The 24,157-nt window shown below is 43.0% G+C and overlaps 1 protein-coding gene across 1 annotated transcript in view; it reads right to left on the reverse strand.

The window, feature by feature from the left end:
* The window catches only part of LOC141082678 (scavenger receptor cysteine-rich type 1 protein M130-like), a 337,718-nt gene that overhangs the window by 206,607 nt on the left and 106,954 nt on the right, over positions 1-24,157 (reverse strand). Inside the window, exon 3 of the mRNA XM_073566626.1 lies at positions 201-512. Coding sequence (XP_073422727.1) covers positions 201-512 — 312 coding nt within the window. The remainder of the gene's footprint in view (positions 1-200; positions 513-24,157) is intronic.

Raw genomic sequence — 24,157 nt, forward strand, 5'->3', positions numbered from 1 at the left:
AATAACCTCAAATCAAATTTGTTAACAAAATTTGGTGACACTGGAAACTTCTAATTCATGGTTCACTCATCTTAATTTAAGACCTCATGTTAATTTTTGAGCACAGGTAGATAAATGTATAATTGAATGTGTGCTCCATAAACTGTTGTGGTGTATTTATAATGAAAAAAAAATTTTTTAAATAAATAAATTCAACGTACCTGGATACGTCAATCCAGCCATAATATCAGTAGAAAGATCATTTATTTTAAATGGATAAAATTTGCATTGGGACAAATATGACTCTTCTCCTGAACAGTTTATTGCAGCAAATAATAAAATAGATTTAATGTTTCCAAATTCACTTGCATTGGTGAGAAAATCTGCATTCGGAATAATACATCCCAGCTGTCTGTGAATTACAGTAGAGAGGTGTATCCAATGTTCAGAAAAAAATACTCCACCCCATTCTCCCTTGTATTTGACTTCCACACGACCCGAACAATTGGTTCCTCCAGAAAGTCTCACCTCAACTGTAATAAAAAAAAATAGCAGTCAGTAGCAAATTACATTGGCTGTGCAGGTAACATGCTACTATTAAAATTATGTCACTTTATATAGTAATAACTCTGGAATGTTTCAGAGCTTCCCAGTGATTCTGAGATTGTTTTTTCATGACACATTGTACATTATGTTATTGGAAAATTCATGTCCATATGTTTTGCAATTTTTTAAATGTCAAAATTTTGCCCTAAATTAAAAAAAAATGAAATTGTCAAACTTTGAAATTTTTATGTTCCTAAGACAGTTAGTCATGCTGTACAAAATAATTAATAAATAACATTTCCCATATGTCTACTTAACATTTGCATCATTTTTCTAACATCATTATACTGTATTTTGTTAGGCTGTTAGAGGGGTTATAAGTTAAGCAGAATGTTTTCATTTTCTCAGGAAATTTACAAAGCCTGTTTATTTAGGGACTTTTTCAGCTTTAAATTAACTTTGAGGTGCCTATATATTGGAAACTCCCCAAAAGTGATACCATTTTAAAATCCGCACCCCTCACATAATTCAAAACCGCTGTCAGGAACTATGGAACAGGTGCTACACAGGAATTAATAAAAAGATAGAATGAGAAAAAAATCATAATTTCTCTAAAATGTTGCTATAGCCCGAATTTTGCTTTTACTTTTGCAAGAAATAGTATGAGAAAATGGACCCTACAATTATCCAGTGTTTCTGAGCTTGCTGATACTCCACATGTGTTTTGAAACCACTGTTCAGACAAATGGCAGAGCTAAGAAGGGAAGGAGCACCGTTTGAATTTTGGAACACAAATTTGTTTGAAATAGATTGCGGGCATCATGTTGCATTTGCATGGACCATAAGGTACCTAACCAGCAGAAACCCCCCACAAGTGACCCATTTTGGAAACTACACCCCTTCAGGATTTTATCATGGGGTATTTGAAGCCACATGTACTACACAGCATTTGATAACATTAGGCTGCTATATTAAAACATTTCATTTATTCACAAAAATGTTGCTTTAGTCTCAAATGTTTCACTTTTGCAAAAAGTAGCTAGAAAAAGTGAGCCCCATGGTTTGTTACCCACTTTCCTCTCAGAGCAATGAAACTTCACGTAAAGTAAAAAGTTCTGTTCGGACACACGGCAGGGCTCAGAATGGAAGAAGCAACTTTTGATATTGGGAGTGCAAATTTGATTGGAATTGTAGACACCATGTCTCATTTGTAGAGCCACTGAGGTGCCAAAACATAGAAACCCCCACAAGTGACCCCATTATGGAAATTAGACCCATCAAGGAATTCATCTAGCTTTGTGTTGAGCACAGAACTAAAATGTGGATGTGAAAATGAAAATTGCGCTTTTTCTTTTAACCCCTTTACCCCCAAGGGTGGTTTGCATGTTAATGACGAAGCCAATTTTTACAATTCTGACCACTGTCCCTTTATTGAGGAATAACTATGGAACGCTTCAACGGATCTTGGCGATTCTGAGTCTTTTTTTTTCCACGACATATTGTACTTCACGTTATTGTTAAAATTTCTTCTACATATCTTGCGTATATTTGTGCAAAAAATGGAAATTTGGTGAAAATGTAGAAAATTTCCACATTTTTAAACTTTGAATTTTTATGCCCTTAAAACATATGACACAGAAAATTGTTAATAAATAACATTTCCAATATGTCTACTTTACATCACCACAATCTTGGAAACAAATTTTTTTATGTTAGAAAGTTATAAGGGTTATAAGTTATAAGGGTTAAAAGTTGATTAGCGATTTCTCATTTTTACAACAAAATTTACCAAACAATTTTTTTTATTGACCACCTCACATTTGAAGGTGTCTATATGGCAGAAAATACCCGAAAGTGACACCATTCTAACAATTGTCCCCCTCAAGTTCATCAAAACCCCATTCAAGAGGTTTATTAACCTTTCAGGTGTTTCACAGGAGCAGAAGCAACATGGAAGGAAAAAATTAACATTTAACTTTTTAGTCACAAAAATTATTTTTAGCAACAATTTTTTTATTTTCCCAAGCGTAAAAGGAGAAAATTGACCTGAAAAGTTTTGTGCGATTTGTCGTGAGTACACTGATACCCCATATGTGGGGGGACCACTTTTTGGGCGAATGGCACGGCTCAGAAGGGAAGGAAGGGAAGGGAAGGAGTGCCGTTTGACTTTTTCAAACTAAAATTGGCTGGAAATGAGATCGGAAGCCATGTCGCGTTTGGCGAGCCCCTTATGTGCCTAAACAGTGGAAACCCCCCACAAGTGACCCCATTTTGGAACTTAGACCCCCTAAGGAACTTATCTAGAAGTCTGGTGAGCATTTTGAACCTCCAAGTGTTTTGCTAAAATTTATAATGCCCGGGCATGAAAAAAATATTTTTTTTCCACAAAAATGATTTTTTTTGTCCCCAATTGTTTATTTTCTCAAGGGTAACAGAAAAAATTGGACCCCAAAAGTTGTTGTCCAGTTTGTTCTGAGTATGCTGATACCCCATATGTGGAAGGGACCACTCCCATTACTTCTTCTCAACAGTTTGTCCTTTAAGTGTAATCTTTTATATGTATAGTTCTCTTTCCCTCATCTGTCTGGGTGGCTCCTCTGTTACTGTAAATGTTCCCTGCCTGGATTCTATTCACTGGCTCATCATGGGTTCTTATCCCACTTCACCTACATCCTAATAATTTGTCATCTCTTTACATTTTATCAATAATTGAAAAAGACACCTCTATGGCTTTGCAACGCGCTGTTAATAAAAAGCATCTTCCTTATCTTTTCTGAAGAATTGATTCACTCCAGCAGCGCAGCTATCGACGTATTTATTCAATTGGTCCCATTCACAAAAGGCACACCTGTACAGTGAAGACCCCAGCACTATCAGCGCAGGAGATAATATTAATAATAATAATAATAATAATAATAATAATATAATCTTTATTTATATAGCGCAAACATATTCTGCAGCGCTTTACAGTTTAACAGTTTTAAAACACAAGTCATAAGTAACAATGTTAACAATACAAAAATTAAAGCAAAATAAGACGACCCTGCTCATGAGAGCTTACAATTTACAATGAGATGGGGGAGATAAAGAGTACAGGTGTGTATTTACAATGATGTATTTGCAATGATGGTCCAGCCATCTTGAGGGAATGAGGGATAGATGGAGATAGTGAATGGGCTACACACGCACTCTTACACATAAAATGACTTTGATTAGTGAACGTGATAGGCCGCTATGAACAGATGCATTTTGAGGGAGGGCTTAAAACTGTGCAAATTGCGGATAGTCCTAATTTCTTGGGATAGAGAATTCCAGAGGATTGGCGCAGTGCGGGAGAAGTCTTGGAGTCGGGAGTGGGAGGAGCGGATTAGTGCAGAGGTTAGTCGAAAGTCGTTTGCAGAGCACAGTGGTCGGTTAAGCCAATAGACAGAAATAAGGGAGATGTAGGGGGGTGCCGCACTGTGGAGAGCTTTGTGGATGAGAACAAGTACTTTGATTTGGATCCTATAATGAATGGGCAGCCAGTGTAATGATTGGCGAAGAGCGGACGCGTCCGATTACCGATTAGCCAGATGACCCTAGCTGCTGCATTAAGTATGGACTGTAGAGGGGAAAGTCGAGTAACGGGGAGGCCAATTAATAGAGCGTTGCAGTAGTCTAGGCGGGAGTGAATCAATGCGACAGTGAGGGCTTTTGTTGCTTCCATTGTGATAAAAGGGCGGATTCTGGAGATGTTCTTTAGTTGTAAGCGGCAAGAGCAGGCAAGAGATTGTATATGGGATGTGAAGGAGAGATTGGTGTCAAACATAACACCCAGACAGCGTGCCTGCTGGGGGGGTGTTATTATGGTGCCACCCACAGAGAGGGAAATGTCAGATTTAGGGAGGTGGGTTGATGGCGGGAGCAGAAGTTCAGTTTTTGAGAGGTTAGGTTTCAGATAGAGAGCGGACATGATGTTGGAGACTGCGGACAGACAGTCACTGGTATTCTGTAGTACCGCAGGGGTAAGTTCGGGGGATGACGTGTATAGTTGTGTGTCATCAGCATAAAGATGGTACTGAAAGCCAAATCTGCTGATGGTCTATCCAAATGGGGCCATGTAGAGAGAGAAGAGAAGGGGGCCAAGGACTGAGCCCTGAGGTACCCCAACATCGAGCAGAAAAGGAGATGACGTGGAGCCAGCGAACACAACACTGAAGGAGCGGTCAGAAAGCTAGGAAGAGAACCAGGAGAGAGCAGTGTCCTTAATGCCTGGTGACTGGAGCCTAGAGAGTAGGAGACAGTGGTCAACAGTGTCGAAAACTGCAGAAAGGTCAAGAAGAATGAGCAGAGAGTGTTCACCGTTACATTTTGATGTCAGAAGGTCATTGATAACTTTGATGAGTGCAGTTTCAGTTGAATGGAGGGGGCAGAAGCCGGACTGTGAAGGGTCTAGGAGTCAGTGAGTGGAGAGGTAACGGGTAAGGCGGGAGTAGACTATGCATTCCAAAGTTTAGAGAGGAAGGGGAGATTGGAGACTGGTCTGTAGTTGTTTGTGCAGGATGGGTCGAGAGCGTATCTCTTTAGTATTGGAGTAACGATAGAGTGTTTGAAGGAGGATGGGAAAATGCCTGAGGAGAGGGAAAGATTAAAGATTGTAGTTAGGTGAGTTGTGACGACTGGAGAGAGAGACTGGAGGAGATGTGAGGGAATGGGGTCGGAGTGCATGTAGTCAGATGGGATCAAATGTGGAAAGTGAGACAGGGGAAATGCAGGGAGGGATGGGAGTCACAGCACTTGGTGTTTTGGAGTGCATTTCCTGACAGATATTATCTATTTTCTCTATAAAGTGAGAGTCCATGTCATCTGCACAAATGTCTGTTTTAGGGGCTTGTGCTTTTGGCCTGAGGTGGGAGAGAAAGGTATCAAAAAGTTTCTTGGGGTTATAGGCTAGTGAGGAGATCAGGGTGATGAAGTAGGTCTGTTTGGCAAGGTGAAGGGCAGAGTTATAGGTTGTGAACATAAAGTTGAAGTGGATGAAGTCTGCTGGTGTGTGGATTTTTCTCCATCGGTGGTCAGCACTCCTAGAGCATCGCTGGAGAAGTCATGTTTGCGATGTGAGCCAGGGCTGTTTTACTCTGTGTTTTGAGGTTCTGAGGGTGAGGGGCTCTACCTGGTCAAGGGTGTTTCTTAGAGTGTCATTGTAATGATGAACAGCGAGATCAGGACAGGAAAAAGAGGATATTGGGGACAGGGAAGATTTTAGAGAGTCTGAAAGTGTCTGATGGTTAATGGCTTGTAGATTTCTGAATGTGTGATAGGTAGGAGTGTGCTGAGGTGGATGAGCATTTGTGAGCGTGAAGGAGAAAATGTTGTGGTCAGAGAGGGGAAGTGGTGAGTTATTTAGGTAGGAGATTGAGCAGAGCTGGACAAAGACCAAGTCATGGGTGTTACCGTCTTTATGTGTCTCAGAGGATGAGAGCTGTGAGAGGCCAAGAGAAGTGGTTAGTGATAGAATCTGGGATGCAGATGTGGAAGTGGGGCTGTTAGTGGGGATGTTGAAGTCTCCCAGGGTAAGGGTTGGTAGTTCTGAGGACATGAAGTGTGGCAGCCAGGCTGAGAAGTGGTCAAGGAAGTGGGTGGGTGAGCCTGGGGGCCGGTATATGACCGCTACTCCACCACCAGGTCTGCTTGTGGGTCTCGGGGAATGGGTGAATTGTAAGCCACCATGGGAAATGGCAGCAGGGGAGACAGTGTCAGAATCCTGAATCCAGGTTTCAGTGATCCCAATTCAATTCCCTTACCCCAGTCACTGTATTCCAAGTTATAAAGGAATAAAGACTAGTGATGAGCGAGAACTAAAATACAAGGGTGCTCGTTGCTCGGGTTGAGCAAATTGGAATACTCGGGCACTCAACTCGAGCAACGAGCCCAACGTTAGTCTATGGGAAACCTGAGCTTTTTTGCCGCGACCCCCCCCCCCGGAGGTCTTTCTAGGGTATCAAAACACCGGAAATCTATGGGAATAGTGCATAAATGACATGGGAACATCATGGGTAAGGCCCCTGGTAGCATTTATAACTCCTAGGTCACTACTGTGACCAATGTTGTCAAAGTATGAAGCCACTTTTACAGGCGCACAGTATGATATACAAAAACTAAACCAAAATGGATTTTACAGGGAAGTATGTTAAGGGACTTCCTTTACAGGGTAATAATTTGCATGTAAGGCTGGATGGGCACAGGAAAACCAAGTTCACATTATTCTTTTGCTACTGCCATACTGTTAGCCTATGCATTAATGCAAGGTCCTGCCCTGGACCAAATTCACATGCACCCCAATAAGCCTTTGAACCCACATACTGGATGACCACAGAAAAACCAAGTTCACATTATTAATTTGGTACTTCCATACTGTTTGCTTATGCATTGAATACAAGGCCTACCCTGCACCAAACTTACACGCACCACAATAAGCCTTTCAACACACTTTCTTGAGTGCCTCATGACACAAATGTTCCCATTAGAAGGAGATGGGTCCCCCATAGTGTACACTGAATGCAAGGCCTGCCCTGCCACAAAGTTACATGCATCCAAATAAGCCTTTGAACCCTCATACTGGATGGCCACATGAAACAGAAGTTCTCATGATATTTCATTTGGTACTGCCATACGGTTAGCCTATGCACTGAATGCAAGACCTGCCCTGCACCAAATTCACACGCACCCCAATAAGCTTTTCAACAGATGTACTTGAGGGCCTCATGACACAAATGTTCCCATTAGAAGGAAGTGGGTCCCCCATAGTGTTTGCCTCTGTATTGAAAGCTAGGCCTGCTCTGCCACAAAGTTACATGCACCCCAATAAACCTTTGAACCCACGTCCTGGATGGCCACAGGAAAACCCATTTCACATTATTCATTTGTTTCTGCCATACTGTTAGCATATGCATTGAAGGCAAGGCCTACCCTGCACCAAATTCACGTGCACCCCAATAAGCCTTTGATCCCACGTACGGGATGACCATAGGAAAACCAAGTTCCCATTATTCATTTGGTTCTCCCATACTGTTTGCTTATGCATTGAATGCAAGGTCTGCCCTGCACCAAAGCTACATGCAGCACCGCAATAAACCTTTGAAGCCACGTATTGGATGGCCACAGGGAAACCCACTTCACATTATTCATTTGGTACTCCGCTACTGTTTGCTTATGCATTGAATGCAAGGCCTGCCCTTCATCAAAGTAACACGCACCGCAATAAGACTTTCAACAGATGTACTTGAGGGCCTCATGACACATATGTTCCCATTAGAAGGAAGTGGGATTCCCATAGTGTTTGCCTATACATTGAATGCAAGGACTGCCCTTCTACAAAGTTACATGCATCCCAAAAAGAATTTGAACCCACGTACTGGGTGCTAAAAGGAAAACCCACTTCACATTATTCATTTGGCTCTCCCATACTGTTTGCTTTGGCATTGAATGCAAGGCTTGCCCTGCACCGAATTTACACACACCCCAATAAGCCTTTGAACCCACGTACGGGATGGCCGCAGGAAAACCAAGTACATATTATTAATTTGGTACTCCCATACTATTTGCTTATGCATTGAATGCAAGGTTTGCCCTGCACCAAAGTTACATGCACACCAATAAGCATTTGAACCCACATACTGGATGGCCACATGAAAACCCGCTTCACATTATTAATTTGGTACTCCGAACTGTTTGCTTATGCATTGAATGCAAGGCTTGCCCTGCAATAAAGTAACACGCACCACAATAAGCCTTTAAACAGATGTACTTGAGGGCCTCATGACAAAAATTTTCCCATTAGAAGCCTTTGAACCCACGTACTGGGTGGCCACAGGAAAACCCATTCACAATATTCATTTGGTTCTGCCATACTGTTAGTCTATGCATTGAACACAAGGTCTGCCCTTCCACAAAGTCACATTCACCCCAATAAGCCTTTGAACCCAGGTACTGGATGGCCACATTAAAACCAATTTCACATTGTTCATTTGGTACTGCCATAGTGTTAGCCTATTCATTGAATTCAAGGCCTGTCCTGCACCAAAGTAACATGCACCCCAAAAAAAGCCTTTCAACAGGCGTACCCAGCGTCGGACTGGAACACCTTGGGCCCACCAGAGAAAATCATTCTTGGGGCCCACTATGTAGCTGCATAGAGTTAAATACCAGACCACCAATTATGCGGTAAAACACGCTAATATCTGGGTATAATATAAGGTTGTACATTTCTTAATTATGTAGCAGGAGTTGGGGTAGCCCCCTCATAGAATATAAAGCAGCCCCCTCACATAGTATAATGCAGCCATCTCATAGAATATAATGCAGCCATCTCATAGAATATAATACTGCCCCCCTCATAGGGTATAATACTGCCCCCCTCATAGGGAATAATGCACCCCCTCATAGGGTATAATGCACCCCCTCATAGGGTATAATACTGCCCCCCTCATAGGGTATAATACTGCCCCCCTCATAGGGAATAATGCACCCCCTCATAGGGTATAATGCACCCCCTCATAGGGTATAATACTGCCCCCTCATAGGGTATAATACTGCCCCCCTCATAGGGTATAATGCTGCCCCCCTCATAGGGTATAATGCTGCCCCCCTCATAGGGTATAATGCACCCCCTCATAGGGTATAATACTGCCCCCCTCATAGGGAATAATGCACCCCCTCATAGGGTATAATGCTGCCTCCTCATAGGGTATAATACTGCCCCCCTCATAGGGAATAATGCTGCCCCCTCATAGGGTATAATACTGCCCCCCTCATAGGGTATAATACTGCCCCCCTCATAGGGAATAATGCACCCCCTCATAGGGTATAATACTGCCCCCCTCATAGGGTATAATGCTGCCCCCCTCATAGGGTATAATGCTGCCTCTTCATAGGGAATAATGCTGCCCTCCTCATAGGGTATAATGCTGCCTCCTCATAGGGTATAATGCTGCCCCCTCATAGGGTATAATACTGCCCCCCTCATAGGGAATAATGCACCCCCTCATAGGGTATAATGCTATATAGATATATAGATATAGAGTTAGATAGATATAGATAGAAAGATAGATGTAGAAATAGATAGATATAGAGATAGATAGTAGATAATGGATAGAAAGTAGATAATGGATAGATATAGATAGAAAGATTCATAGAGATAGATAGAGATAGATAGAGATAGATATAAAGATAGATATAGAAAGAAATATAGATAGATAGGTAGATAGATATAGAGATAGATAGAAAATAGATAATGGATAGATAGATAGATAGATAGATAGATAGATAGATAGAGAGATAGATAGCTATAAATAGAAAGATATAGAGATAGATAGATATATAGATAGATATAGATAATAGATAGAGATAGATAATAGATAGAGATATACAGATATAATAATAATAATATAGACATATATAGATAGATATAGAGATAAATATATATATAGATAGATGGCTATAAATAAAAATAGATATAGAGATAGATAGAGATAGATAGATATAGAGATAATAGATATAGAGATAGATAGATAGATAGATATAGAGATAGATATAGAGACAGATAGATATAGAAAGATAGATATAGAGATAGATATAGAGATAATAGCTAGATATAGAGATATGTATAGAGATAGATAGATAGATATAGAGTTAGAAAGATAGGTATAGAGAGATATAGAGATAGATAGAGATAGCTAGATAGATAGATGGATAGATAGATATAGATAATAGAGATAATAGATAGATATAATAGATAGATATAGAGATAGATATAGAGATAGATGGATAGATCAATAGATAGATAGATAAAGAGAGAGATAGAGATAGAGATTGATAGATAATGAGATATAGAGATAGATATAGAGATATAGTGTTAGATAGAAAGATAGATATAGAGTTAGATAGATATAGAGGTAGATATGGATATAGAGATAGATATGGATATAGAGATAACAGATATAGAGATAGATAGATAGATATAGAGATAGATAGATAGATATAGAGATAGATAGATAGATATAGAGATAATATATAGATAGATAGATATAGCGATAATATATAGATAGCTATAGAGAGAGATATAGAGATAGATATAGAGAGAAACAGATATATATATATAGAGATAGATATAGAGATAGATAGGTAGATAGATATAGAGATAATAGATATAGAGATAGATAGAAATAGATATAAAGATAGATAGAGATAGAGAGAGCGGTAGATAGAGAGAGATAGATATAGAGAGAGATAGATACAGAGATAGATTAATAGATAGATAGATAGATAGATATAGATATAGATAATAGATAGAGATAGATAGATAAAGATAGATAATAAATATAGAGATAACAGATAGATATAGAGATAGAGTAAGATAGAAATATATAGAGATAGGTAGATATAGATAATAGAGATAGCTAGATAGATAGATATAGATATTGATAGATATAGATAGAAAGATAGATATAGAGATAGATGTAGAGATAGAAAGATAGATATAGAGATAGAGTGATAGATAGAGATAGATATAGATAATAGAGATAAATAGATAGATAGATAGATAGATAGAGAAAGATAGATAGATATAGAGATAGATATAGAGATAGAAAGATAGATATACAGAGAGATAGATATAGAGATAGAGATAAATAGATAGATAGATATAGAGAGAGATATAGAGAGAAATAGATATAGATATAGAGATAATAGATATATATAGAGATAGATATAGATATAGAGAGAGATAGATACAGAGAAAAGATATAGAGATAAATAGATAAAGATAGATAGATATATAGATATAGAGATAGAGATAAATAGATATAGAGAGAGATATAGAGACTAGAGAGAAATAGATATAGATATAGAGATAATAGATATATATAGAGATAGATAGATATAGAGAGAGATAGATACAGAGAAAAGATATAGAGATAAATAGATAAAGATAGATAGATATATAGATATAGAGATAGAGCGATAGATAGATATACAGAGAGATAGAGATAGATAGAGATATATAGATAGATAGCTATAGAGATATAGAGATAGAGCGATAGATAGATATACAGAGAGATAGATATAGAGATAGATAGAGATATATAGATAGATAGCTATAGAGATATAGAGATAGAGCGATAGATAGATATACAGAGAGATAGATATAGAGATAGATAGAGATATATAGATAGATAGCTATAGAGATATAGAGAAAGATATAGAGAGAAATAGAGATAGATATAGAGATAGATAGAGATAGATATATAGATATAGATATAAAGATAGATATAGAGATAGATATAGATATAGAGATAGATAGATACAGAGAAAAGATATAGAGATAGATAACGGATAGATAAATAGATAGATAGGTATAGAGATAGATAGATAGATAGATATATACATTAGATAGAGATATATATAGATAAAGATAGATAGATATAGATGGTAGCTAGATAGATAATAAATATATAGATAATAGATATAGAGATAGATAGAGTAAGATAGATAGATATAGAGATAGATAGACATAATAGATATATATAGAGATATATATAGAAAGATATAGAGATAGATAGATAGATAGATATAGAGATAGATGTAGAGATAGAAAGATAGATATAAAGATAGAGCGATAGAGATAGATATAGATAATAGATAGAGATAGATATAGATAATAGAGATAGAAAGATAGATAGATATAAGAGAGATAGAGAGAGAGATATATAGAGAAATAGAGATAGATAGATAGATAGATAGATAGATAGATAGAGACAGATAGAGAGAGCGAGAGATATATAAAAAAAACAAAACACGATACTCACCTCTCCTCCTCGCTCCCACGCTGATCCCGGCTTCAGTGTCAGGAGCTGCCCCCTCTGCCAGACACACAGCGGGTGCGCGATGTAGTGACGTCATCGCGCACTAGCTGTGAGCCAGGAGCAGAGAGGACTGAGGACGGCGCCGGCCCTGATGCAGAGCGGCTTACTGGGCTGGGGGCGGGGCCTCTGGGGGTGGAGACTGTGAAATGATATTCACTGCTTCGCAGTGAATATTCATTTCTCTTTAGCAGCGGGGACAGGGGCTCCTGCCTCCTGACACCCGCTGCTTCTCCGCTGGCAGGGGCCCCCATAGCAGCTGCATGGTGTGCGACACACCACTGGCTGGGGACCCCTGGAGCAGCGGGGGCCCTAGGCAACTGCTGGCCCTGTATGCCAGCAGGTGCCAGGGCCCACCAGATGCCAGGGCCCACCGGAGAATCCTCCGGTTCCCCGGTGGGCCAGTCCGACGCTGGGCGTACCTGAGGGTCTCATGACACAAATGTTTCCATTAGAAGGAAGTGGCTCCTCCATAGTGTTTTCCTATACATTGAATGCAGGCCTGCCCTGCCACAAAGTTACATGCACCCCAATAAGCCTTTGAACACACATACTGGTTGGGCACAGGAAAACCATTTTTACATTATTCATTTGGTTCTTCCATACTGCTAGCCTATGCATTAAATGCAAGGCCTTCCCTGTCACAAAGTCACATGCACCCCAATAAGCCTTTGAACCCAGGTACTGGATAGCCACAGGAAATCCAAGTTATAATATAATAATAATAATAATAATAATAATAATAATAATAATAATAATAATAAATTGTATTTCTATAGCGCTGACATATTCCGCAGCACTTTACATTTCAGAGGGGACTTGTACAGACAATATACATTACAGCATAACAATAATCACATAGATCATAACAGATACCAAGAGGAATGAGGGCCCTGCTCGCAAGCTTACAGTCTATGAGGAAAGAGGTAGACACGAAAGGTGGGTGGTAACAGTTACCCTGATTGTATGGACCAGCCATAATGTTAAGTGTGTAACAGTACGGATGCAGAGGGCTAATGGATGCATAAAGCATGTGGAAACATGATGCGGGGAACCTGGTTATGATAAAAAAACTTTTGGCTGTGCCACATAGGGATAGATTAGGTTAATGTGTTGAGGCGGTAGGCCAGTCTGAATAAATTAGTTTTCAGGGCACGCTTAAAATTGTGGGGATTGGGGACTAATCGTATTGACCTGGGAAGTGCATTCCAAAGAATTGGCGCAGCACGTGTATAGTCTTGGAGACGGGAGTGGGAGGTTCTGATTATTGAGGATGCTAACCTCAGGTCATCAGCAGAACGGAGGGCGTGGGTAGGATGGTATACTGAAACAAGCGAGGAGATGTAGGGTGGTGCTGAGCCATGAAGACCTTTGTGGGTGAGGGTATTAAGTTCACATTATTCATTTGTTACTGCCATACTGTTAGACTATGCATTGAATGCAAGGCCTGCCCTGCACCAATTTCACATGCACCCAAATAAGCGTTTGAACCCATGTACTGGATAGCCACAGGAAAACCAAGTTCACATTATTCATTTGTTTCTTCCATACTGTTAGCATATGCATTGAATGCAAGACCTGCCCTGGACCAAATTCACACACACACCCCAATAACCCTTTGATCCCACATACTGGATGCCCACAGGAAAATCAAGTTCACATTATTCATTTGGTACTCCCTTACTGTTTGCTTATGCATTGAATGCAAGGCCTGCCCTGCACCAAAGTTACACGCTCCCCAATAAGCCTTTGAACCCACGTCCTGGATGGCCACATGCAACCATAGTTTCAGTATTCAATTGGTACTCCCATACTGTTTGTTAATGCATTGAGTGCAAGACCTGACCTGCACCAAAGTTACATGCACCACAATAACCCTTGGAACAGACTTAGTGGTGGGCCTCCTGAAAACAATGTTCCCATTATTAGAATGTGGCTCTTCCATAGTGTTTGCCTTTGCATTGAATGCAAGGCCTCTCAAAACTTAGGAGGCACTCCAATGCCCCTTGAAAGAGATGTGGAGGAAGGCCTCATAAAATTTTTTCCCATTATTAAACCCCTTAATGTCCAATGACGGACACAGTCCGTCATCAGACATTCCGCCTGCTTTGATGAGGCTGAGCCCACATCAAAGCCGTGACATGTCAGCTGTTATGAACAGCTGACATGAGCCCACAATAGGCGCGAGCGGAATCGCTGACAGCGGGCATTTAAATAGCATTTCCGGCCGCCGGGCCGGAAATGACCTCATTGCCGACCCCGTCACATGATCGGGGTCGGCGTCATGTTGCCTGGACAGCCAGAGGTCTCTATGAGACCTCTATGGTTGTTCCAGGCATATGGCTTTCAGCGCCACCCGGTGGTCGGCGCTGAAAGCACAGCAGTAAATCTGCTACATATGGGCGATCTGCTCATCGCCCATATGTAGCAGAGCCGATCGGGTTGCGCATTCTTCTAGCCTCCTATGGAGGCTATTGAAGCATGCCAAAGGTAAAAAAAAAAAAAATTGTTTAAAAATAAAAAAAAAATTAAAAAAACCTAAACGTTCAAATCACCCCCCTTTCACCCCAATCAAAATAAAACAGTAAAAAAAAATCCCACATACACATATTAGGTATTGCAGTGTTCAGAATCATCCGATCTATCAATAAAAAAAGCATTAACCCAATCGCTAAACGGCGTAGTGAGAAAAAAATTCAAAACGCCAGAATTACGTTTTTTTGGTCACCAAGACATTGCATTAAAATGCAATAACTGGCGATCAAAAGAACGTATCTGCACAAACGTGGTATCATTAAAAACATCAGCCCGGCATGGAAAAAATCAGCCCTAACCCAACCCCAGATCATGAAAAATAGAGACGCTACGGGTCTTGCAAAATTGCACACATTTTTTTTTTTTTTTTTAGCAAACTTTGGAATTTTTATTCACCACTTAGATAAAAGAGGACATAGACATGTTTGGTGTCTATGAACTTGTAATGACCTGGAGAATCATAATGGCAGGTCAGATTTAGCATCTATTGAACCTAGCAAAAAAGCCAAGCAAAAAACAAGTGTGGGATTGCACTTTTTTTGCAATTTCACCGCACTTGGAATTTTTTTCCCGTTTTCGAGTACACGACATGGTAAAATCAATGGTGTCATTTAAAAGTACAACTCGTCCCGTAAAAAATAAGCCCTCAAATGGCCATATAGACAGAAAAATAAAAAAGTTATGGCTCTGGAAAAAAGGGGAGGGAAAAATGAAAATGCTAAACCAAAAATACCCCTGATCGTTAAGGGGATAAGGAGCGGGTCTCCTTCACTTGGAATGCCCATACACTAAGTTTATAAGCTGAAAAACATTTCTCCCTGTAGGGTACATATTTTTTAAAAATGTTTTCACGGGTATCATAAACACCCTTTCAAAAAAAAACTAGAGTAGTTGTAGCAGCACGGAACACGGTCACCCTCAATTTCTAGTGGTGGTGGTCTGGTGGATGATGAGAATGAGGAGAAGGAGGATGACACTGGGGCGCCCCCACGCTCACCCAGGGCAGTGGGTTACCCGGTACCGGGCCGGTGTCGAGGCGGGGAGGTGTCACAGCAGCGGCGACCCGGTCCGTGGCCCTGGGCGCCCAATATCAATGGCAGTGATGTTAATGGTGTTAGAGTTTATTAGAATAGTTCTTGACGCCACCCGTGGTATTTGGCAAGTATGGTGTTAGGCCAACGCTGCATGCAGATCCGCTGGGACTGATGGTGTGGTGCAGCAGAGATGGTGTAGCTCCCCACAGGTGGAGCTGTAGTCCTAGGGCAGTGTAGGTGCAACGGATGAGGAGAGGCGCAGAATGGTATGGATGCTGGTACCAAGGTGTAGCGGTGCGGGAATAACTGGAGGACACCAGAGTATGCGGTTCCAAAGCTTTACTCACTGTTTGCAGTTCACACAACTGCCTGCCTCCGTACTGTGTTCTCCAGGTCAGGACTCCAGCCAACCTCCAGGCAGGATAGGATTCTCCCTTCCACACTCCGCCAACATGTACCTTACTGAACGAATCCTCCAATGCGCCTTTAGGTGCGAAGCACTCCAGTACTTAGTTACCCTGGAATGCCTCTCTCTAGGTGTTCCTAGTCTTTACTTGTATGACAAACAGCTGTAGCCTGCTTCAGGGAACTCTAGCCCCAGAGTCCCGGCTCACTATTCAGTTGCTGTTGTGTCCCAAGTCTATGGTGGGAGAATGGCGTTAGCTGCTCACTACTCCTCCGGTGTCTGTTGCCGGACATAAAGATCCAATCAACCTCGGGGACCGGGCCCCGGCCTTTGCGCTTTCTGGACTGGAAGGGTTCTCTATCTTTCTTCAACCAGCTTCCCACCGTCCTTCTATTCTCCTTCGTTCCGATCTGTTCTATCTCTCTTATGGAATCTGTAGTCTTCAGTCTACGTCTCTTTCTCCTTCTCTTCCTTCCCTAAGGAGCTTGTTCCACTAAGACCAGTCCTCAGCCTCTCCTGACTGACTGCCTTCCTCCGCCTTGAGCTCCTCTCAGGCTGACCTGCTGTCAGCCTGCTCTCTCTCTCTCTCTCAGACCCTCGTCTGACTGACCTAAAATCCTACACTTTCCCTCTCTTTTATATCATCACACTCCACCCGCCTCCCAGCACATCTTTTGTTACGAAGCAGAGTTCCACGAGGGGTGCTCTGCTAACCCCCAGCATGATGCTGTTAAGTGGCCCCACTGAACTATCTTGTGTGTGGAATGCAGGTGTGGAGCGTGGTCAGGAGTTCCCACCCTACCTGGATTGTGGGGCACTACACCTTAGGAGAAGGTGCAGTACCTCTGTGGCGACTGAAGCCTCAGGGGTGCCACAACACCAAATAGCCAAAATCAGGAAGCGTATACCCATGTATGGTTGTGAAGAGGTGCATGGGAATACACCTCCCAAAAAAAGACACTGTATTGGAGGTTATGTTTCGCTGCTACCATTCGGTGGTGTAGAGAAGTCTGGCCAATCCAGCCCTTGCTCATTTTTATGAGTCAGCATGTCTGCATTTTCAGTTGACAGGCGGATGCGCTTATCAGTTATAATTACACCAGCGGCACTAAAAACCCACTCTGACAAAATGCTAGTGGCAGAGCAGGCCAAGACCTCCAAAGTGTAGAGAGCCAGTTCATGCCACATGTCCAGCTTGAATACCCAATAATTAAAAGGCATAGAGGAATCACGGAGGATGTTGGTATGGTCAGCAAGGTACTCCCTCAGCATCCTCCAAAACATTCCATTCCGTGAGATATTACACCACGCCTCTGGACCAGGGCGATGGGAGGGTCTGAGAAAAGTCTCCCAGAACTTTGCCAGTGTTCCCCTGCCTCTGGTGGATTTGAGTTGTTTCTCTCTCGCCTGTGCTCTTTGGTTGTCCAACGAACTGTGATGTCTGCTGCCAGTGTTTTCAGATGGGAATTTTTTTTAATAATTCCGCAACATTGGCCCTCTAGAACTGCACCATTTTAATAGACCTTTCTGTCTCTGGAAGAAGAGATTGAAAGTTCTCCTTGTAGCATGGGTCTAGAAGTGTCACCAACCAGTAATGAATATCACTGTAAATGTTTATAATGCAAGGGTCCCAGGAAAGACAGCGCAACATAAAGTCAGCCATGCATGCCAGACTGGTAACAGGCAAGCCTTCTGTGTCCTCACCAACAGGACAACTGACCATGGTGTCCTCCTCCTCCTCCTTCTCCTCCCTGTCATCAGGCCATCCACGCTGAACAGATGGTATGACAGTTGTGCTTCCAGTACCGTCTTTAGCGCATGAAAGTAGCTCCTGTTCTTCCTCCCCCTCCTCGTCCTCATTGTCAACCAATCCATGTTGGGATGACATGAGGCTGGACTGTATGTAATCACCCTGTATGGTTCCTTGCTCCATGTCCTCATGCTCCGCCTGCAATGCATCCTCTTTTATTGTGAGCAGAGAGCTTTTCAGAATGCAGAGAAGTGGGATAGTTGCTCTAGTTATGGCGTCATCGCTGCTCACCATCTTGGTGGATTCCTCAAAGTTTTGAAAGATGGCACATATGTCTGACATCCATTTCCACTCCTGAGATCTTATCTGTGGAGTCTGTCCTGAATAACGACTGCCCTGTTGATGCTAGTAGTCAACAACTGCCCTCTTCTGCTCACAAATCCTTCCCAACGTATGCATTGTAGACTTCTAACACATGAGGACATCGTACACGAGTCAGTGAACCAGAAGCTGCAAATGCTGCTGAAGCACGGCAAGGGTGGTGAAAGCTGGAGCTGACTTTCTAAAATGGGCGTACTTTGACAAGCAGATCCAGCAGCTCCGGGTAGTATTTTAGAAGCCGTTGAACAACAAGGTTAATCACATGGGCCAGGCATGGTATGTGTGTGAGCTCACCTCGCCTCAGAGCCGCCACCAGGTTCCGGCCATTGTCACACACGACCAGGCCTGCCTGTAGGTTCAGCGGTGTCAGCCCCACATCTGCCTGCTCTTTCAGAGCTGTCCACAACTCTTCAGCATTGTTCAGTTTGTCACCTAAGCATATTAGCTTCAGTACTGCCTGTTGATGCTTGGCTGAGGCAGTGCTACAGTGATTCCAGCTTGTGACTGATGTGGTCATTTTGGAGATGGAGGCTGAAGAGGAGGAGGAGACGCAGGAGATGTAGACTGTGGGGGCAACCCTGATTGACGTATGGCCCACAATCCTTGGCGTTGGGAAGACTTGTTCCATTCTAAGGTCCATCTGGGTCCCAGCTTCCACTCTTTTAACCCAGTGTGCCGTCAGTGAGATGTAGCATCCCTGCTCACAAGCACTTGTCCATGTGTCCATGGTTATGTGATCTTTCCCAGTAACAGCATTGTTCAGGGCACGGGTAATGTTGAGGAACACGTGCTTGTGTAATGCCAGGATGGCACACCAGGATAAATAGTGGCGTCTGGCGACCGAGCATCTTGGGCCGGACACTGCCATCAAGTTGCAGAAAGCTTCCGTCTCCACAAGCCTAAAAGGCAACATTTCGACCACAAGCAGACAAGAAATGTGTGAATTTAGTACTGTGGCCTGTGGGGCATTGGCTGTGTATTTACGCTTGCGTTCCAATGACTGGGGTATGGAAAACTGAAGGCTGTGCTGGGACAAGGATGTGGACGTGCTTGATGATGGTGGTAGTTGAGTGTGTGCAACTACAAGTGCAAGGCAGGAGGCAACTTCGCATGCACCATGGACAGGGGATTGGCTTGCACACACAACTGGAAGAAGCAGTGTTTTCACCCACAGACACTGTTCCTGGAGCCTGGGGTTCGGCCCACAAAGATGGGTACTTTGCTGCTATGCGCCTTATCATGCTGGTGGCGGTCAGACTGTTAGTTTTGCTACACCTGATGATGCAGGCATGGCAGATGGTGCAAATGGCCTGTTTGGGGTTACCGGCAGAGTCTTATAAAAAACAACCAGACTCGGGAAGACCTAACAGTTGCACTGTCAACTTCTGTCATGCTGGTGTTATGAGGAATGGTTGCCTGCCTTCTGTCTGCAGCCACCACACTGCTTCTTTCTGCCTGTTGGAGTGCTATGCCTCCCTCCCCTGTGTGCTGCAGTCCTCGCTCTACATGTCCTCCTGCCAGGTTGGGTCAGTTACTATATCATCCACCACCTCGTATTCCACTTCCACACCCTGGTCCTCCTCCTGACTTGCTGTCAATCGTGTCTCATTCTCGTCCACCTCTTGTGACACGTTCCCACCATTGCCTTTGTTTGACCATGGCTGCTCAAATATTTGGGCATTGCTTCATGCGATCTTCTCTTACCCCGCTTCAAGTGGACCGAGCCAGAGGCCCAAATCTATAAATGGAAAAGTGAACAGTAGAGTTGAGCGACTTTTGCTTTTTTAGGGTCGCGTTTCGTTTCGTGAAACCCGACTTTTCCAAAAGTCGGGTCGAGCAAGATCGTCCGATTATAGGGAAAAGTCGGGGTCGTCCCGAAACACGAAACCCAATGTAAGTCAATGGGGAATAAAAGTCGGCAGTGAGAGGAGGACAGGAAACACATCTACAGTGCCCATTTGAATGCCAAAAGCATCAATTCTTCTTACTTAAGCTTGTCAACCTTAATTAACTTCATAATACAAGTTACGCACTGAAAAATGGGGGTTATTTGGATAAATTTGTGGGGGGGGCTGGCTGCAGGTTTTCATGTGCCCTGGGCGAAAGAGCGCCCCTTTAACACATACCACAACTCATCATGCTCCGATACGGCAGAGAAATAGCGGTATAGTACAATGAAAAATACCTCACTTTTTACATCTCATGACGAGGCCCATCTATTTCTCCATACAAAATCATTGGTCCCATATAATGTTTGAAACAGTATATGATGAGCTCCACATAATGCTACAGTATATGTTGGTCCCCATGGATGAAGCTCCACTGTCTTATGGGCCCAAATAATGCTCCAAACATAATGGGCCCCATTTCTAATGCTCTAGTGTATAATGGGCCCTGTAAATGCTGCTCCAGTGTCTGATGTCCACCTTTGGAATGCTCCAGTGTATGGTGGGCCCCATCTATCATTCTCCAGAGTATAGTGCTCCCCAAAAATTGCTGTCCCAACATAGAAAACAATCAAATAAGTCTCCTCGCTAGGGAATCCCTGTACTTGTCTGGACAGGTGCTGTAGCTTGCTTAACAGCTCGCCAGCCGTTCTCACGCCCAGTATGGATTGCACGTGATTGCACAAAGGTTAGAAAGGGTACCGTATCCCTGGATAACATGTATGGATAGCGTACACATTCAAAATATATGTCTATACAGCATGAGGCAGGCTCAGACGGTGTTAGGCCCAGTATGGATTGCACGTCATTGCACAAAGGTTAGAAAGGGTACCGTATCCCTGGATAACATGTATGGATAGCGTACACATTCAAAATATATGTCTATACAGCATGAGGCAGGCTCAGACGGTGTTAGGCCCAGTATGGATTGCACGTCATTGCACAAAGGTTAGAAGGGGTACCGTATCCCCAGATAACATGTATGGATAGCGTACACATTCAAAATATATGTCTATACAGCATGAGGCAGGCTCAGACGGTGTTAGGCCCAGTATGGATTGCACGTCATTGCACAAAGGTTAGAAAGGGTACCGTATCCCTGGATAACATGTATGGATAGCGTACACATTCAAAATATATGTCTATACAGCATGAGGCAGGCTCAGACGGTGTTAGGCCCAGTATGGATTGCACATCATTGCACAAAGGTTAGAAAGGGTACCGTATTCCTGGATAACATGTATGGATAGCGTACACATTCAAAATATATGTCTAATACAGCATGAGGCAGGCTCAGACGGTGTTAGGCCCAGTATGGATTGCACGTCATTGCACAAAGGTTAGAAGGGGTACCGTATCCCCGGATAACATGTATGGATAGCGTACACATTCAAAATATATGTCTATACAGCATGAGGCAGGCTCAGACGGTGTTAGGCCCAGTATGGATTGCACGTCATTGCACAAAGGTTAGAAGGGGTACCGTATCCCCGGATAACATGTATGGATAGCGTACACATTCAAAATATATGTCTATACAGCATGAGGCAGGCTCAGACGGTGTTAGGCCCAGTATGGATTGCACGTCATTGCACAAAGGTTAGAAAGGGTACCGTATCCCTGGATAACATGTATGGATAGCGTACACATTCAAAATATATGTCTATACAGCATGAGGCAGGCTCAGACGGTGTTAGGCCCAGTATGGATTGCACGTCATTGCACAAAGGTTAGAAGGGGTACCGTATCCCCGGATAACATGTATGGATAGCGTACACATTCAAAATATATGTCTATACAGCATGAGGCAGGCTCAGACGGTGTTAGGCCCAGTATGGATTGCACGTCATTGCACAAAGGTTAGAAGGGGTACCGTATCCCCGGATAACATGTATGGATAGCGTACACATTCAAAATATATGTCTATACAGCATGAGGCAGGCTCAGACGGTGTTAGGCCCAGTATGGATTGCACGTCATTGCACAAAGGTTAGAAAGGGTACCGTATCCCTGGATAACATGTATGGATAGCGTACACATTCAAAATATATGTCTATACAGCATGAGGCAGGCTCAGACGGTGTTAGGCCCAGTATGGATTGCACGTCATTGCACAAAGGTTAGAAAGGGTACCGTATCCCTGGATAACATGTATGGATAGCGTACACATTCAAAATATATGTCTATACAGCATGAGGCAGGCTCAGACGTGTTAGGCCCAGTATGGATTGCACGTCATTGCACAAAGGTTAGAAGGGGTACCGTATCCCCGGATAACATGTATGGATAGCGTACACATTCAAAATATATGTCTATACAGCATGAGGCAGGCTCAGACGGTGTTAGGCCCAGTATGGATTGCACGTCATTGCACAAATGTTAGAAAGGGTACCGTATCCCTGGATAACATGTATGGATAGCGTACACATTCAAAATATATGTCTATACAGCATGAGGCAGGCTCAGACGGTGTTAGGCCCAGTATGGATTGCACGTCATTGCACAAAGGTTAAAAGGGGTACCGTATCCCCGGATAACATGTATGGATAGCGTACACATTCAAAATATATGTCTATACAGCATGAGGCAGGCTCAGACGGTGTTAGGCCCAGTATGGATTGCACGTCATTGCACAAAGGTTAGAAGGGGTACCGTATCCCCGGATAACATGTATGGATAGCGTACACATTCAAAATATATGTCTATACAGCATGAGGCAGGCTCAGACGGTGTTAGGCCCAGTATGGATTGCACGTCATTGCACAAAGGTTAGAAAGGGTACCGTATCCCTGGATAACATGTATGGATAGCGTACACATTCAAAATATATGTCTATACAGCATGAGGCAGGCTCAGACGGTGTTAGGCCCAGTATGGATTGCACGTCATTGCACAAAGGTTAGAAAGGGTACCGTATCCCTGGATAACATGTATGGATAGCGTACACATTCAAAATATATGTCTATACAGCATGAGGCAGGCTCAGACGGTGTTAGGCCCAGTATGGATTGCACGTCATTGCACAAAGGTTAGAAGGGGTACCGTATTCCCGGATAACATGTATGGATAGCGTACACATTCAAAATATATGTCTATACAGCATGAGGCAGGCTCAGACGGTGTTAGGCCCAGTATGGATTGCACGTCATTGCACAAAGTTTAGAAGGGGTACCGTATCCCCAGATAACATGTATGGATAGCGTACACATTCAAAATATATGTCTATACATCAGGAGGCAGGCTCAGACGGTGTCAGGCACAGTATGGATTTGACGGCCCAGATTACACAGCGGAGGAGCAGGGAGAGGTAAAGATTGCAAATGCTGGGGCCCTGGCCAAGCAAGGGGGGCCCACTCGTGGGCGTCGGTACTGGCACTGGGCCCCTCATAGTACAGCGGTGTGTCTGACGGCGGGTGTGCACCACCACCGTCAGAGACACTTGATTGCACTATGAGGGACCCTGTGCCAGTGCCCGCGCCCAAGAGTCGGCCTACCCACCTGTCCAGGGCAACGGCACTCGCACGGTGTCGTGCGCTAGGTGGTGACTCCGGCCATGGGGGGGGAGGCAGCACAGTTAGGGAGTTTTAGAAAGTGGCATATGTTGATGTTGGACATTCAACTGATGCAAAAGGCGAAATAGGTGAAGTACCAGGAAGAGGTGGACCAAAGCAAGCCATTTTTCT

The sequence above is a fragment of the Dendrobates tinctorius genome, unplaced genomic scaffold, assembly GCF_039654945.1.
Source record: "Dendrobates tinctorius isolate UK_male_01 unplaced genomic scaffold, ASM3965494v1 ptg000019l, whole genome shotgun sequence".
NCBI lineage: Eukaryota > Metazoa > Chordata > Amphibia > Anura > Dendrobatidae > Dendrobates > Dendrobates tinctorius.